Genomic DNA, 14,408 nt, shown 5'->3' with positions numbered 1-14,408 from the left:
CGTGCGCATGCGCACGCACAGGCACACGCCCCCCTCTGTCTCAAACTCTTGGATGATTGATACCCAAGGGGGTCCCTAGTAAGAGTTACTCTGTCCCTCCTTTGTAACAATTAGTGAGGTTTTGTGAAATGACAGATAGCAATCTTGGATTATATTCAATTTAAAATTACAATTAAATTAAAAAAAAAAAGTCTGTGGGGACCCTTACCTTTTGTTTACCACACTGTTCTTAAGATAGGTTACAATAAAATTATTTGACAGAAAAACTGGATGAAAAAATTGATTTGATTCAGGAAGCTGACAGAAGTTGAGGTTTTGAGGACTTCCCTGGCGGTCCAGTGGTTGAGACTCCGTGCTTCCCATGCGAGGGCGTGGGTTCCATCCCTGGTTGGGGAACTAGACGTGCACATGCTGAATGGCATGGCCAAAAAAAAAGTAAAAGTTTTCTTCCTGAACTTAAACCTCAGAGATACAGGTAACTTTAAAAAAAAAAAAAAAGGTGAATAAATTTCTAAATATAAAATGGAGACAACTCAGTCTAAAAACTCAAACAGAATATTAAAAACATTTATTAATAGAAAAAAGTTCAATGCATTCTACAGAATGAAAAGGTTCAATCTTTTCCTATAGATACTTAAAGCCAGTGATCCCACTTTTCATTAGTATTTGCTAAAATCTGTGTAGCAGCTTCTTTTAGATTTAGTTATTTGTTCAAGACCAAAGTGAAGCCAAAGACACAAAAAATAAAACTTTAAACTGTGAGTAGCTGTTTAAAGAAAAAAAAAAGACTACATACACATAAATAGGATTACACACTTTAATCTGATCGACATGGAGGAAGTTGGGAGGACATGAAAGAAACTGAGTTTCGGCTCTGCGTACTGCATAACCAAAGGCTCCTTTTCCAAAGAGCAAACTGAGGTTTCAAAAACCAGATTTTATCAGAATATTTCGGGAAAGCATACTATGTGTAATCCAGGAAATCCATTTTTTGCAGGAAATAGGAAAATCATCACCGGCAATAAAAGATTAAAACAAAAGAAAGCACCAGGGTTTTGAGCAGGTCTAGTAACGTGAATACATCTGCAGAAACAACATGAATGGTTTTGACTGGCTGCTATGGAAACATGCTAAGGAGGATTGGTCCATATCTTATCATCGTTTAAAACATGTTTCTTTGGAAAAATGGCGATATTGGCTGAAAGTACAGCCGTCCTTTAGACACCCAGCTTGTTGGCCTGGGTGAGAACAACTTTGAGAACGGGCATAAAAGCGGAGGTCTCGCTGAAGTTGCTAGTGCTAACGATGTGGGTGTGAATAGTCAAGCCTTCTGAGTAGTTTCGGGTCTCGATGCTCCGCGCGATGTTGTGTAAACCGTTGATGATTGTTGGTGAAAGCTGAAATCAAGGTGGAATACAGAGAGAATTAAAGGAGAATCTTCCATGAGACCCGCTATAAACATGAAACCCTGGCATTTACCAGAAGTTTGAAATAGACATTGAAATAGACATTATTTAAAAAAATGAATAAACTGGTGAGCATTTCTAGAAAGTTTCTCAGACCAAACAACACACAAGTTATAAAATGGAACCACGACACAATGACTTATGTAAGGAATTATTTACGAACTACACACAGATGACCAGCCAGGTATTTTCTTAGAGGAAAGCAGCCAGATCTCCTCCCTTATATTGGAAAGTTAATGTCTTTCTCCATTTAACAGCTTTAAATCTTCATTACTTTAGATATAGCCTCACTGCTCTGAAAGTGTTTCCTTTGTACATGAAGAAGTTAGAGTCTTAATCATGACATCCTGTAGTAGGCGCCCAATTTACTATAAGACCGTGTTGACAACAGAAACCCTGTATTCCTGGTCCACTTTCATCAGGAGGGCAACAGTCTTCGTTATGGACTCAATTTGCTCATTCTTAACTGCTTTTTATAGTCCTGTCATCTCTTAAAATCGTAAGACCTATAGTTGTTTTTCCTCTCCATATCATTACTTGGCTTCCATACTTCTCAGAGAAGACTTTTTTTTTTTGGATCAGTCCATGGGCGACACCCCTTTCCACTGCTATAGTAATTTTCTCTGGTTGGGGTCTCATGCTAAATGGTTATTTTTATCTGATGGGACTGTGATATGGGGGATGGGGAAGAGGAATGCTAAAATGCAAAAGTATGAAAAACTCCAATTCTTTTTTTTCTCTCCAAGTGTTTTCATTAAAAAACAAAACAATTCTAGAGAGGCATGGAGAGGTGGCGGGACAGAGAACAGAAGACACAGTGTCTGCTCCTCACTGCTGACTGTCTTCACAGGTACACACACAGTGGCTACATTTGGCATTGCCTTTGGGTAACAGCTATTGTAAAAGAAAAGGGTCAGAGTCTTAAGAGTACGAGAAAGATGACAGATTTGGTCTCTGGAAAAACAGAGTATCTGCCCACTCTTTGATTTCTTAATTCAAGGCACATATAAATATGAAGAGAAGGCCAGTAACCTTAGAGCCAATGTGGGCTAGTTAATATTGTTATAAAAAGGCTAAAACTTCTCTCTCTCACACACATACAGCCCTATGCCCTTATCCTCAATGACTGAAATGTACGATTTAGATAGAGCAAAGCTCAGTCTGTAGCCGTCGTGATCATTCTGCCCCCAAACACACTCCATACTACGCACCACACACGACACACGACGCGCTACCTATGACATGCAAGTGCTCATCCAACACATGACTAGCAACCAGGAATAAACGTTTATCATAAACCCTTCTTTGCCACGAACTTACCGTCTGTTCCCTAAGTTTATCGTACAGAAACTCCAAACGTTTGCTGGCATCATCTAGCTTCCTCTTGGTTTGCTGCAGAAGAGAAAAAACCAGAGATGCTATATTTGAACAATAACTTTTATCCCAAGAACTTACCCCATCTCATTTCACTAAAGCTTATAATCATGGTGTTGAACAGCTTTGTTTTATAAAGAAATGCCAATACCTTACACCAAGGAACTTGAACAGATGATTAGAACAGAGAAGAGTTATCTATCGAGGCAGGCAGGGCCAGAGGTGTGCACAAGGGGACTCTGGCTGGATCTCAGGGGCTCTGTGACACACTTGAGGTGTGTGTGTCCAACTACACTACGTCCACAAGCAACAGCAAGGGCCACCTGGAGGCAGCAATGGGTCCTGCACTACAGAAAAGGAGGCCCAACAGTTACTGTGCATTAAAGAAGAATATTACGGGAGCTAGGAAGCAAACATATGGGTGAACTGTGGCATCTTTTTTTAACCTCAAGAATACACTCAATCACATTTGGTACATTTAATCCTATCTTATTCTGGGCCTTTAAAACTCCAAAAGAAGAAAATTATCTTCTGACATCTTAAGATTATTAAGAGGGAAGTGTTAAAAAAGAGTTCTTAAATTAAATGAGTCCTCCTACCCTTCTCCAGCACTCAGTATAGTGAGGGAAAACTAGTCTAAAAGTTTAAAATCATACTGTGATTAACTTAATGATCTACATTATGCCTAGAAGTGATACTATTTTTCAGTATTTATTGAATGCCTGCTGTGTGCCACGCTGGGGATGGTTTTGTGTCTCACGGAGCTCACATTCTATCGGGTGGGAAAAAGATAACTAAACAATACGCTGTGGTCAGATGGTGACAAGCAGCATGAAGAAAGATCGCGCGGTAAGGGTGTGGGCGGAGTTGGCAGCACGAGGTGCTGAGAAAGTCCGGGTGGCTCACAGGACACCTGAGCTGGCGCTGGGAACAAGCGAGCAGGAGCCCTGCCGTTCTTTGGGGAAGAGCCCTGGGCAGAAGGGGCAGCTACAAAACCTCCGATGCTGACGCCCTCTTGCTGTGTTTGAGGAAGGCACGTCCGTATGTCAGAAGAGGAGGGAGGGAAGGCTGAAGCCATCAAGGACAGCCTTACAAACCAAGCCGTGCTGTAACATTACTCTCTGTCATTTGGATTGAACTGAAGTGAAAATAAGAACAAAGCCAAACCAAAAACATGATTTCGAGTACTGGATTAAAATGGACTTTTGTGGACGGTTCAAAGTCCTGGGCAGTGTCAGAACTTCTTCCTCAAATACTGACAGGAACAGTCTGTCTTTATCTTCTGCCTGGTCCTGGGTCACGAGAAAGGAGGTGACAGATACTGTGACCTGGAGGAGCTGAAGCTCAACAACAGTGTACCAAGCGAGGCCGTGCCCTATGCGTCCTGCCAGCCTCTATTCACACTGACTCACGCCTGAAGGGAGACTGAAGTTCTCCCATTAGGACTGCTCCACTCTGCATGATGGTGACCTCTCTGCTTAGAGGTGTGCCAGGAGACAGTACACACCTACCTGTTTATCAGCTTCACCCGTTCTCTGTTCCTCACCTGGTCCTTCCATCACTCCCAGAATGCGAGGGGCTAAGGTTTATGTTAACTTTCCCCTGCCTTTGCCCTCCTGATACTGTCCGTACAGGGAACTGCTTTTCAAAAGACTAGCAGAAGGCAGCACATATTAATACTCAACGTCTGATGAAACAGCAAACCCCAGAGGCTGTGTTTGCAAGCAGACAACTGGCCAGTGACTAAATAAACATGATGCTTGTTGGCAGAAACTGAAATTTCATCTCGAACAAGACTGGCTTTGTGGAATTTTTGTTGTTGCCAATACCCAGACATCCTCTAATAAACTAAGTCACATCAGTCGCTTTGACTAAGAATATGATTCCAATATCTAAAACACTGAACTGTTAAGGACTCTGCAAAGTTAAAGATTGTCTATTTTTAAAAGCGTTTTTTTAAAGAGATGTTTTGATGTGGACCATATTAAAAGTCTTTATCGAGTCTGCCATAATACTGCTTCTGTTTCACCTTCTGTTTATTTGGCCATGAGGCATGTGCGATCTTAGCTCCCTGACCAGGGACTGAACCTGCATCCTTCGCATTGGAAGGCAAAGTCTGAACCACTAGACTGCCAGGGAAGTCCCTACTTCTAAAACCTTTAGACATACACTCTGAAAGAAACCCCAAGTCTGAGTTCCTTGTATTTTAGCATTCTGCCCTATTCTTGTGCCAGACGTGAGGTCTGCAGATGAGGTGCAGCTCAGGGGTTGAGAACATGAATTCTGGAGCCAGACTAGGTCTGAATGCTGGCTCTGCCTGGATTATAACTATTTTGTGCCTTAACTTCCTCCTCTGTAAATAAATATGACAAACCTACCTCCATGTGGTTGGTTTAAGGATTATATAAAGTTATATGTAAAAAGCAACTGAGTATGCTTTTATATGTAAAGCAAACCATACATAAATGCTAGCTTTACTACTTTTGTAAAAACTTTCAAAATACATCTTGTAAGACTTTAAGCAATAAATATAAAAGAGCTCCATAATGGAATCTTTTAATTAAACAAAATAAAAAACACATACAGGATCTGTGGCTGAAGAGAGGCAGCGCTGAATAAGATCCTCGAACGTGGTCTTTAGAATGAGGTGTTCATCTGGAATAGGCTTCTTGGTAATTTTTTCTGTTGGCAAAGATTGCACATGCTGGAAGAAATAATACCATTAAAATGAGCAGAAATGACCAGAAACTACCTGTATACAAAGTCCTGAATCTGTCATAAAGAGCAAACAACTAATTATAGATAGGCTATTCAAAATCAAACAAAAAATGAACGTGTGGAATCACCTGGGATAAGCAAACAGAAAAATCAGATATTCAATAGAAGATACAGGCAGTCTTCCTACACCTTCTATTTTCAAAAACAGGGTTGGGTATAAAGTATTTGTTTAATCACGGAACATACGTTGATCATGATTGTATACAACTGATGGGCAAGAGGACCATGCCAGTAAGAAACAAAGAACCAGGCATTTATAAAGCTGGCTGGTGGGGGAGACTGCTTGCTTTGCTTGTTGGCTCCTTGTTTATTCCAACAGTCTTGGAGGTTCGTCAACTGGTCTTTTATCCAACTGTGAGATTAAATCAAAGGTAAGAAGAGACCATGACCTAACTGAATGCATAAGATGGATAAACAAAGAAGGAATGTGTAAGTGCTTCAAGTTTTGATTGATTATATTCATTCGTAGAAAATATTAGGCAATTATGTACTAGGCACTAATGAATCAACACAGAAATAATGTTATCTCTCAGGGAGTTTACAGGCTAGCAGGAGGGAAAATTTAAAAATGTCATAAGTGTATGCAAAACAGCAACTGTGGTTAAGCTCACATCACTGGAACCAACAGACACTCTAGCTGGGATTTAACTGAGGGGCAGGCTCTTTAAGGAAGTTTTATCAGAAGGTTAAGTAGGAGTTAAACAGGGGAAAAAGTGCATTCCAGACAGAAGAACAAGTACACAGGAAAGATGATGATACAGGGACTGAAAGGAGGTCAGCTTGGCGGGAGCAGAGAGAAATAAAAGAGGAGTAGGGGCTGAGAACTTCCAGGTAATATGAAAAATGTTGGTCCTTATCCTGAGAACAGTGGGATGTGGTAACATGTTAAGCCGATGAGCTAAGACCCGAGAAGAGATGGGTCACAGCAGATGCTGGCAGACCAGTGAGAGGCTCCTGTACTGCTGGAGACTGGAGACAAAGGTAGCATGGACTAGACTGGAAACACAGAGAAGGGATGGGAGAGAGACTTTACAGTAATATCAACAAGATGTGGGGATAGATCTGAAAACAGGTTAAAGGAAAAACAGTATAAAGATGCCCAGGTTTCTGGCTGGATTAATGGAAAGGATTACGGTGGTATTAATTGCAGCAAGACACACCAAAAGACAACTAGGTTTGGGAGGAAGACTATGAATTGGACTTTGGATATACTAAGTGTGAAGTGCCTCAGAAACATCCAAGTGGACAGGGAGCTGGGTATCATGGCCTGGCTGAACCACACACATCCATGGCACTCTCCCTCTCCATGGTAACTGAAGTTCTGGTCCAGACGAGTGTAGCATGAACTCCCAGGTCCCAACACAAATGAATGGCTTCACAAATGGCACAGACTTGTTAATCATGGAAACTAACAATGCATATTAAGTATATCTTCTTGTGAAAAGAAGCAGGTCCTCCCACCTCCATCAGAACACTGGAGTTTATAATGCTACTGTTAATATCTAAGAACTCTCTTAATAGCAAAACATACTCTTGTGGTAGACACAATCTTTATAAATTTGACTTCAGTGAGTCAAAGACAATGACAGAAGAACTAGTTTTATATACTTGGGCAGGAATTTATTTCATCTTATGTTGAACTGTGACCCAACCTCTTTATTTTTCATGAATAGATCAAGATTACCTTTTATGCCTAAGTCAGTTACATGGAAACCTGATAAGATTTTTTCATTACTGAGAGCCCTGCCAACTAGCTGCTTGTATGTGAAAAACAAGTATGAACTGATATCTCTATCCAAGGATATAGCTATATTATTAGCTCTTACACACATACAAGAAAATATCAAAGTCATTATATTTTTATTTTACATTTTAAAGGAAAAAACCCTTTGGAAACAGCTTCTGCTGAGCAGCTTTGGATGCCAATATGGATTCAATTGTGGCTACTGAGCAGATGAAATGAAATACTGCAATTGCAAAGTTACTGTTAACATATACTAGTAAATACATAAGCCCTTTCTAGAACGTTCGCATATGGCCATGTCACTGGAAAATACTGATAATGTGTGATCTTAAAAAAAAAGTTCTTTTTTACCTAAGTTGTCTAAATTGAAATCAAACTGAGATAGTAATAAAGGTATAACCATAAAAGTTAACACCTTGAAAAAGCACACTGAAATAGAGCCATCTCCCACTTCCACAGATTCACTGTTACCTGCATGGTATTTCCAATGGGAGCCCCAGGGGCACCTTCGATATTGGGCTTTGAAAACGACGGAGGCATGCCTGGTTGACTGAGGGGCTGCTGGATGCCACGGAAGGGCTGGCCCCCGGCGAGGTGTGGCTGTGGGAATGGAGCTTGGCTGGACAGCGGTACTGGCGCTGAAGGCGGCTGCAGCATCTGAGACTGGGGGTCACCCAAGGGGTTCATGATTGGTGATGTGATGGGAACAGGAGGCGTAAAGTTCTCAGGCATCTTTTAAAAGATGGACACAAAAGGCACCGAGAGTAAGAAAAAAATGATATAACAACATTTCCTCAGCTTTAAATACGGGAGTTAGCCATCTGCAGCAACATGAATGTAACTAGAGATTATCATACTGAGTGAAGTTAAGTCAGAAAGAGAAAGACAAATACCATATGACATCACTTACACGTAGAATCTAAAATATGACACAAATGAACTTGGGCCTACTGTACAGCACAGAGAAATATATTCTGTATCTTATGATAAACCATAATGGAAAAGAACACATGTATGTGTAACTGAATTAAACTTCGCTATACAGCAGTAATTAACAACACTGTGAATCAACTATACTTCAATTTTTAAAAATGAGTAAGGGAGTTAGATCATTCTGTGGTTAAAAAATTTTTTTAGTAACAGTAGAATACTTTTGAAAATGGATTTTTATGCAGAATCCTAGAGTGAAACGTAAAAGTAAAGTTAATCTGGCTAAGAGGGTTGGAGACTCAAACCTGGATCTCTCAGTCTCTCCCCTTTGCCTTCCACACTCATCCCATAATGGGCCAAAACCATGGCATTGTTGAAAGAGGATGGAGAATTATATTTAGCTGTACTGGGATAAGAAATGCCAAAAATGTGTGTGTGTGTGTCAAGCGATCAGATATACTACCCTTTGCCGAGACCATTAAGTGATACCTAACTTAGTGATCAATCACACTCAGAGTAGTGGACCAAGTTTCTGATTATCACTGACATAATTTGGGGGATTCTGTTCATTTAGTATCTCCCAATTTTATGTTCTGGCCTCTCATTACTGTACTTGGGGGACAGAAATCACTAGGAGTAAAGAAAAAAAAAGGAGAAAATGGCTTGCGATAAAAGAAGAACCTTATGCTATGCTCTAAATGATGCTCAGCTAACAAGGCTATTTCTTTTCATATCATATGTGATAGATAAAAATAGTCCAAAATATAATTACAAATTCATGATTACTGCTGGGATCCAAAACCAAAGTAACTCCTAAAAAAGAAATTCATTTGAGTAACCTGAAATTTTGTTTCCTACTCTTTGAAACAGACGTTGGGAATTTACATATCTTGTCTTCTAAAAGGGGTTTAATTCATACCACTGTACTGTCCTGTATTTTCCTTCCCTTCATGGATGAGAAGATGAAAGATAAAATACACGCATTAAGTACAGCAGTCAGTAAGCTCTGCCTTTAAAGAACAGTGAGTGTGGTGTGCTTCAGTGGCTACATGACTGAGAGCACATCTGGGGGCAACTGAATAGACATCTTTTTCTAGTACCTTCTTCTTCTTGGGTCCTCTGTTCAAAGCTGGCGGATCATTCCAACCATTCTGAGGACCTGTAACAGATAATAGAGAGCATTTTCCTTTAGAATCCTGGAAAGAGAAAACTAAATTGTATCATCATATAATATCTTCAAATTCTACCTTCACCCTGAGATAACTGTCACAAAAGTTTTACCAGCTGAGCTGCTGGGATCACCGTGTAGCCCTGGATTCACAAACTCATTATCGAACCCTCTGGTAATCAATCACAGGGCCCTGGCTTAGAAAGCAGGATATCTTGATATTACTCCTTTTAAAGGGAAATAGCTGTGCTAAATTTAAGGATAGTGAAGCTTTTATGTCTATATTGGTACATGACTTTCAAAGATCAAACAATTCTCTCCCAAAAAAGAAAAAATAAATCACCTGAATCCGCTAAAAAAAAAAAAAAAAAAAAAGTTCCTGATATATTCAACACACACAAAAAAGAATAAAAGTAGCAATCTCCTATTTCCTAAGAAAGCAATTAAACATAAGCAATTCAGCAAACCCAAATCATCCGCATGGTAGCAACACTGTTAAAAAATGAAAAACAGCCCAACTACACAATACCAGTATGTTTTACTACCTTTGAGTTAAGAATTATCTTAAAGTAGAAAAGTGCATTCAAATATCTGTAGTAAGATTTTTTTTTTTCTGCTGCCACATACACAGAAAAATTCCAGGCTGGCAGCAAATGGAAAATTAAGCTACTGTCATCTTTGGTAAATTTTTCTCCCCCAGCCCCAGATCTCCCAAAACCTGTCATCTCAAAGTGAGACATGAACATCAGTAGCAGAACTCGTAAGGTATTGAATACTTAGCTGCCTTTATCTTTAAAGAAAAAAGGAACAAAACATGCCAGGAGTAGGATACTTACTAAATCACAACATAATCCTCTTACGTTTGAGTTTTGTGTATATGTAAAAGCAAAAAATTATTCTTCTTTAAACAAATTAAAATTCTTTCAGCATTTTACTTTTGCTCAATTGATATCCACGATATTAAATCACAACAAACTTGCTTCGCAAACCAAAGAACATAATGTCACAGAAATTTCTTTTAAAAAACAAGATTTTCTCCTAGCCAGCATGAACTCATTTGCCTTGATTTTAAAAACAGAATTACTTTTCTACACATTGACTAGGAGACAGAATGTCAAATAAGGCAGTCACAAAATATTAAACCACATGTTGCTATCCACTTAACAAATTCTTAAACTTCTGGTTATACACAAACTAATCATTCACGCCTTTCCCATCACATTCTAATCTTTCTTATATCTAAGACAGTATTGGTATAGCCTTGTCTTTATGTCTACATCCAATATACAACTTTTATGATTCAAAATCATTTGTGTCACTATGTTAATTTCATCAGTTCTAAGATTTGATTCAATTAAGAAGCCAAATTTTAAAAATGATACTGGTCAGATTTAGGATATCATTGCTTTGAAGTTCACATGCATAATTGTGAATGTCCATTCATTAATTATATTCAATGATTCGAAGATTTCCAAATATACATTCTGTAACTAATTCACCTTCCAATATAGATGCCTGGTCTTGCATTGACTGATTTTCTGTAGACAAAATGTAAAAGTCACTTAAACAGTATTATCATCAAAGACATTCTAAACTCATTTTCTAATTGTTTCTGCTCCCTCTGTCAACCTCAGGAAAGAACAAACTACTTTTGTAAGGGAAAAAAAAACTTACTTTTAAATCAAATCACATGAAATGGCTTCTATCTAATTAAGAAAGTCATCAGTTTGTGGGCAAAGCCCATTCATTTAAATGTGTCAGATCCAATTAGTTCTTAAACACTTTTATTCTCTTATTATGCCAGCTGTCTCTTTAAAGAGAAAATTTTGTTCCTTTCTACTTAAGATAACATTATTTCCCCAACTGTGTGCATGGATTGTTTTTCTACCATTTGATCAATGAAGCTCAGTAATATCATGGTGCAGGGAGGGAGGAGGGCACTGCCTAACATGTTGTAACTGGGTCCATTTTAGCATTATTTAAAGCTTGAACCCAAATCAGTTGAGGACCTTGCAAAAATGCAGATTCTAATTCACTAGGTACAGCATAGGGTCTGAGAGTCTACTGTCTCGGCTAGCTCCCAGGAAATGCCAATGCTGCAGGTCCAAGCCCTTTTTAAGTAGCAGGGTTTTACAAAGAAACGGGAGGGTTTCTGCCCTGTTGTGCAGACTTCAGCACTACACTGCTAAACATAATCAGCACGTTAGACAACCTTAAAGAGGGGGTACTACTTTGCTGCTGGATCTGGGAGGCCCCAAAGGCCTGCATTCTGGAGAAACTGTAATTTCTGGGGTCACACCATGAACGTAAACATAAACGGGATCAGGCCCAGTGACTGTGTAACCATCTCATATTGTCTTTTCTGTAAGAATACACAGATGTGCAGACTCTTTAGCACAAGTCTTCCTTAAAAGAATTGAAGAAGGTTCTGGCAGTGGACAAGAGGAAAGAAGGCTGGAAACTAAGACAGCAACTCCAAAATTGTCAGATATTCAGGGTGGGGCTAGGCCCTAGCCTCCAGTCCCAAGCGTGTGGTGAAGGTTCATAAAGGCACATACAACTCACAGGAATCCAACTGTCTTCACAGGAGAAGCGCCCCTGGTGCGCTGCTCGTGCAAGCGCAGAGGAGGGCCGCCACTATGGAAAACAGCGTGGTGGTGCCTCAGAAACTAACCCTGAATTACTACTTGAGCCAGCAGTTCCACTTCTGGGTATATACCCAGAAGAACTGCAACCAGGAGCTGAGCAAATATTTGCATCCTCCTGTTCACAGCAGCATTATTCAGACAGCCAAAACGCCCGTGTGTGGGTTTACAGTGGACAAACCAAATGTGGTCTATACGTAAGAGTGGATGTAAAGCGAAGGACCACCACGTTCCGTAAATAATTCAGCAGCAGCTCTAAAAGCTCTGAAGATGCAAATTGTTTGGTGATTTGGATTATTATTCAGCTTTAAGAAGGAAATTCTGATACATGTTACAAACATGGATGAATCTTAAAGACAGTGAAACAGCCAGTTACAAGAAGACAAAATTGTCTTCTAAAATGTCCTCTAAAAATGACTACTTACATGAGGTATGTGGAATATATATAGACAGAAAGTAGAACACTGGTGACCAGGGGCTGGGGAAATGAGGAGTTTTAAAGGCTGCATGATTTCGATGTGGGATGATGAAAAACTTCTGCAGTCAGTAGTGATGACTGTACAACAATGGAAATGCACTGAATGTCACTTAAAAATGATGAAAATGGTAAATTTACAGTCTATTTTACATTAAAACCCTTAATACATGCACACATACATACAACATATGCATATACATCTATGAAGCGAATAAATGCACCTAAATTATCAGTGGTCATACAAGGGTGGCAGAATTATAATTTTATTTTTATGTTATTTGAGCTCTTTCAAAATCCTACAGTAAAAAATAAATAAAAAACTAACTTAAAAATCGAGTGTGGCATGTCACTGGATACTGCAGACCCCTGTCCACCTCAGTGTAGGGGTCTGTCCTCCTCAGGGTCTTTGGGGAACACAGAACCGCTCGGCCTCACAGAGAGCCGTGGAGCTGCTCCCATCCATCCCTGACTCCTGCCTCCCCTGGGAACCTTCGCAGGTATAACTGGAAGAACACAATAGCAGCATCTGTGCAGTGGTTAAGGTATTTTTCAGTGGAAAAAATACTAGTGCCAATGGCATGGAGACTTCTGGCTAGAAGATAATTTGAGACAGAGAGAAAAGAGCATCCTCATTGACCATACACCTCCCCCTTCCCCTGTAAGCCGAGCATGTCGTGTTTTTTAAAAGGGGTAACAAAATTCAGAATTAAAATTGACAAAGAACGTATCCTTGTGGTCATTTTCTAACGACATAAGGTAAAACAGAATTAGCCGGAGAAAGGAAGGAAGGCTATCATGCTCCTTTCTGCTGTTGAAAAGGTTAAAAACCAGGTACCTAAAGTTTCTTGCCTTGAAATGTAATGATTTCCAAAATTTGGCCCAAATACAAATTTTATGTCCCAACTGACAACAAAGCTATGTGCAATTCACTAGACACGCACATACTTTTCTGCCTTCCTACCTCTGCCTGGAGTAATTCTGATCATAAACTGAATGGGCATTCAGTAAGAATTTACTCAATGAGTGTCGTGATGATTGCAGCATGAGCTTCTCTGAGTAGCAGGCACATCGCCTTGTGGCTCACTAACAGAGGTCTGAAAATCCTAGTGTCTATCAAGAACAATTTACCAGTGGAATTTCCAAGTCCTATAGAAAACCATGATATAATAATCTAAGATATACTGGAACAAAGGTAAAACTTTTAGTGACAATTATCTGTATAACCTAAGCAAAGTTTTCAGGAAATCAAAAAATAAGGTAAAGCTCTGTTAATTAAAATATAGAGACTATTAACATGCAAGAGATAACACAGCAGCCAGCTTAGTACATACTGAGTATTGCTTCTTCCTATTAGTTACTCTGCTTCTCAGCCAGGTTAGAACAGTTACTTTGCACATAAGCAAATACTTTATTATATGGCCGAACACACTTCAGCTCAAGGAGGGAAAAAATACCCATGCAAATAGTTGATTGAGATGATAAAGTAACAAATACTTAAAGCAGTGATGCTAAATGTTCCTGTAATTCCAACACCGATAGCTATTTCAGTCTCTTCCATCAGGACTAGCGTGTGCTCAGTCGCTGAGTCTCATCTGACTCTGAGACGTGACGGACTGTAGCCCACCAGGCTCCTCTGTCCACGGGATTCTCCAGGCAAGGGTACTGGAGTGGGTTGCCATTTCTTACTCCAGGGAATCTTCCTGACCCAGGGACTGAGCCTGCACCTCTTGCACTGACAGGCGGGCTCTGCATCACTGTGCCAGTAGACCATCTGGTAAAGAATGGACACAGGCTCCGGAGACTGAGGGACCTGGGTTTGTGCCTC

The 14,408-nt window shown here is 39.8% G+C and overlaps 1 protein-coding gene across 17 annotated transcripts in view; it reads right to left on the bottom strand.

The window, feature by feature from the left end:
* Positions 1–553: 553 nt before the first annotated feature.
* Positions 554–14,408, bottom strand: part of SEC31A (SEC31 homolog A, COPII coat complex component) — a 59,892-nt gene continuing 46,037 nt past the window's right edge. For 9 of the 17 annotated variants that reach the window (XM_044945722.2, XM_044945725.2, XM_044945731.2 and 6 more), the window contains 5 exons: positions 9,393–9,451; positions 7,834–8,094; positions 5,425–5,544; positions 2,787–2,858; positions 554–1,397 (listed from right to left, as the gene is read on the bottom strand). In XM_044945722.2, coding sequence (XP_044801657.2) covers positions 1,218–1,397; positions 2,787–2,858; positions 5,425–5,544; positions 7,834–8,094; positions 9,393–9,451 — 692 coding nt within the window. In that variant the 3' untranslated portion in view covers positions 554–1,217. Of the gene's footprint in view, positions 1,398–2,786; positions 2,859–5,424; positions 5,545–7,833; positions 8,095–9,392; positions 9,452–10,959; positions 10,999–14,408 lie in introns of all 17 variants that reach the window. The other 8 variants (XM_044945718.2, XM_044945723.2, XM_044945726.2 and 5 more) reach the window with 1 other exon arrangement.

The sequence above is a fragment of the Bubalus bubalis genome, chromosome 7 (assembly GCF_019923935.1).
Source record: "Bubalus bubalis isolate 160015118507 breed Murrah chromosome 7, NDDB_SH_1, whole genome shotgun sequence".
NCBI classification, from domain to species: domain Eukaryota; kingdom Metazoa; phylum Chordata; class Mammalia; order Artiodactyla; family Bovidae; genus Bubalus; species Bubalus bubalis.
Note: the sequence above shows the minus strand (reverse complement) of the source record. Positions and strands in the feature narration are given on the sequence as shown.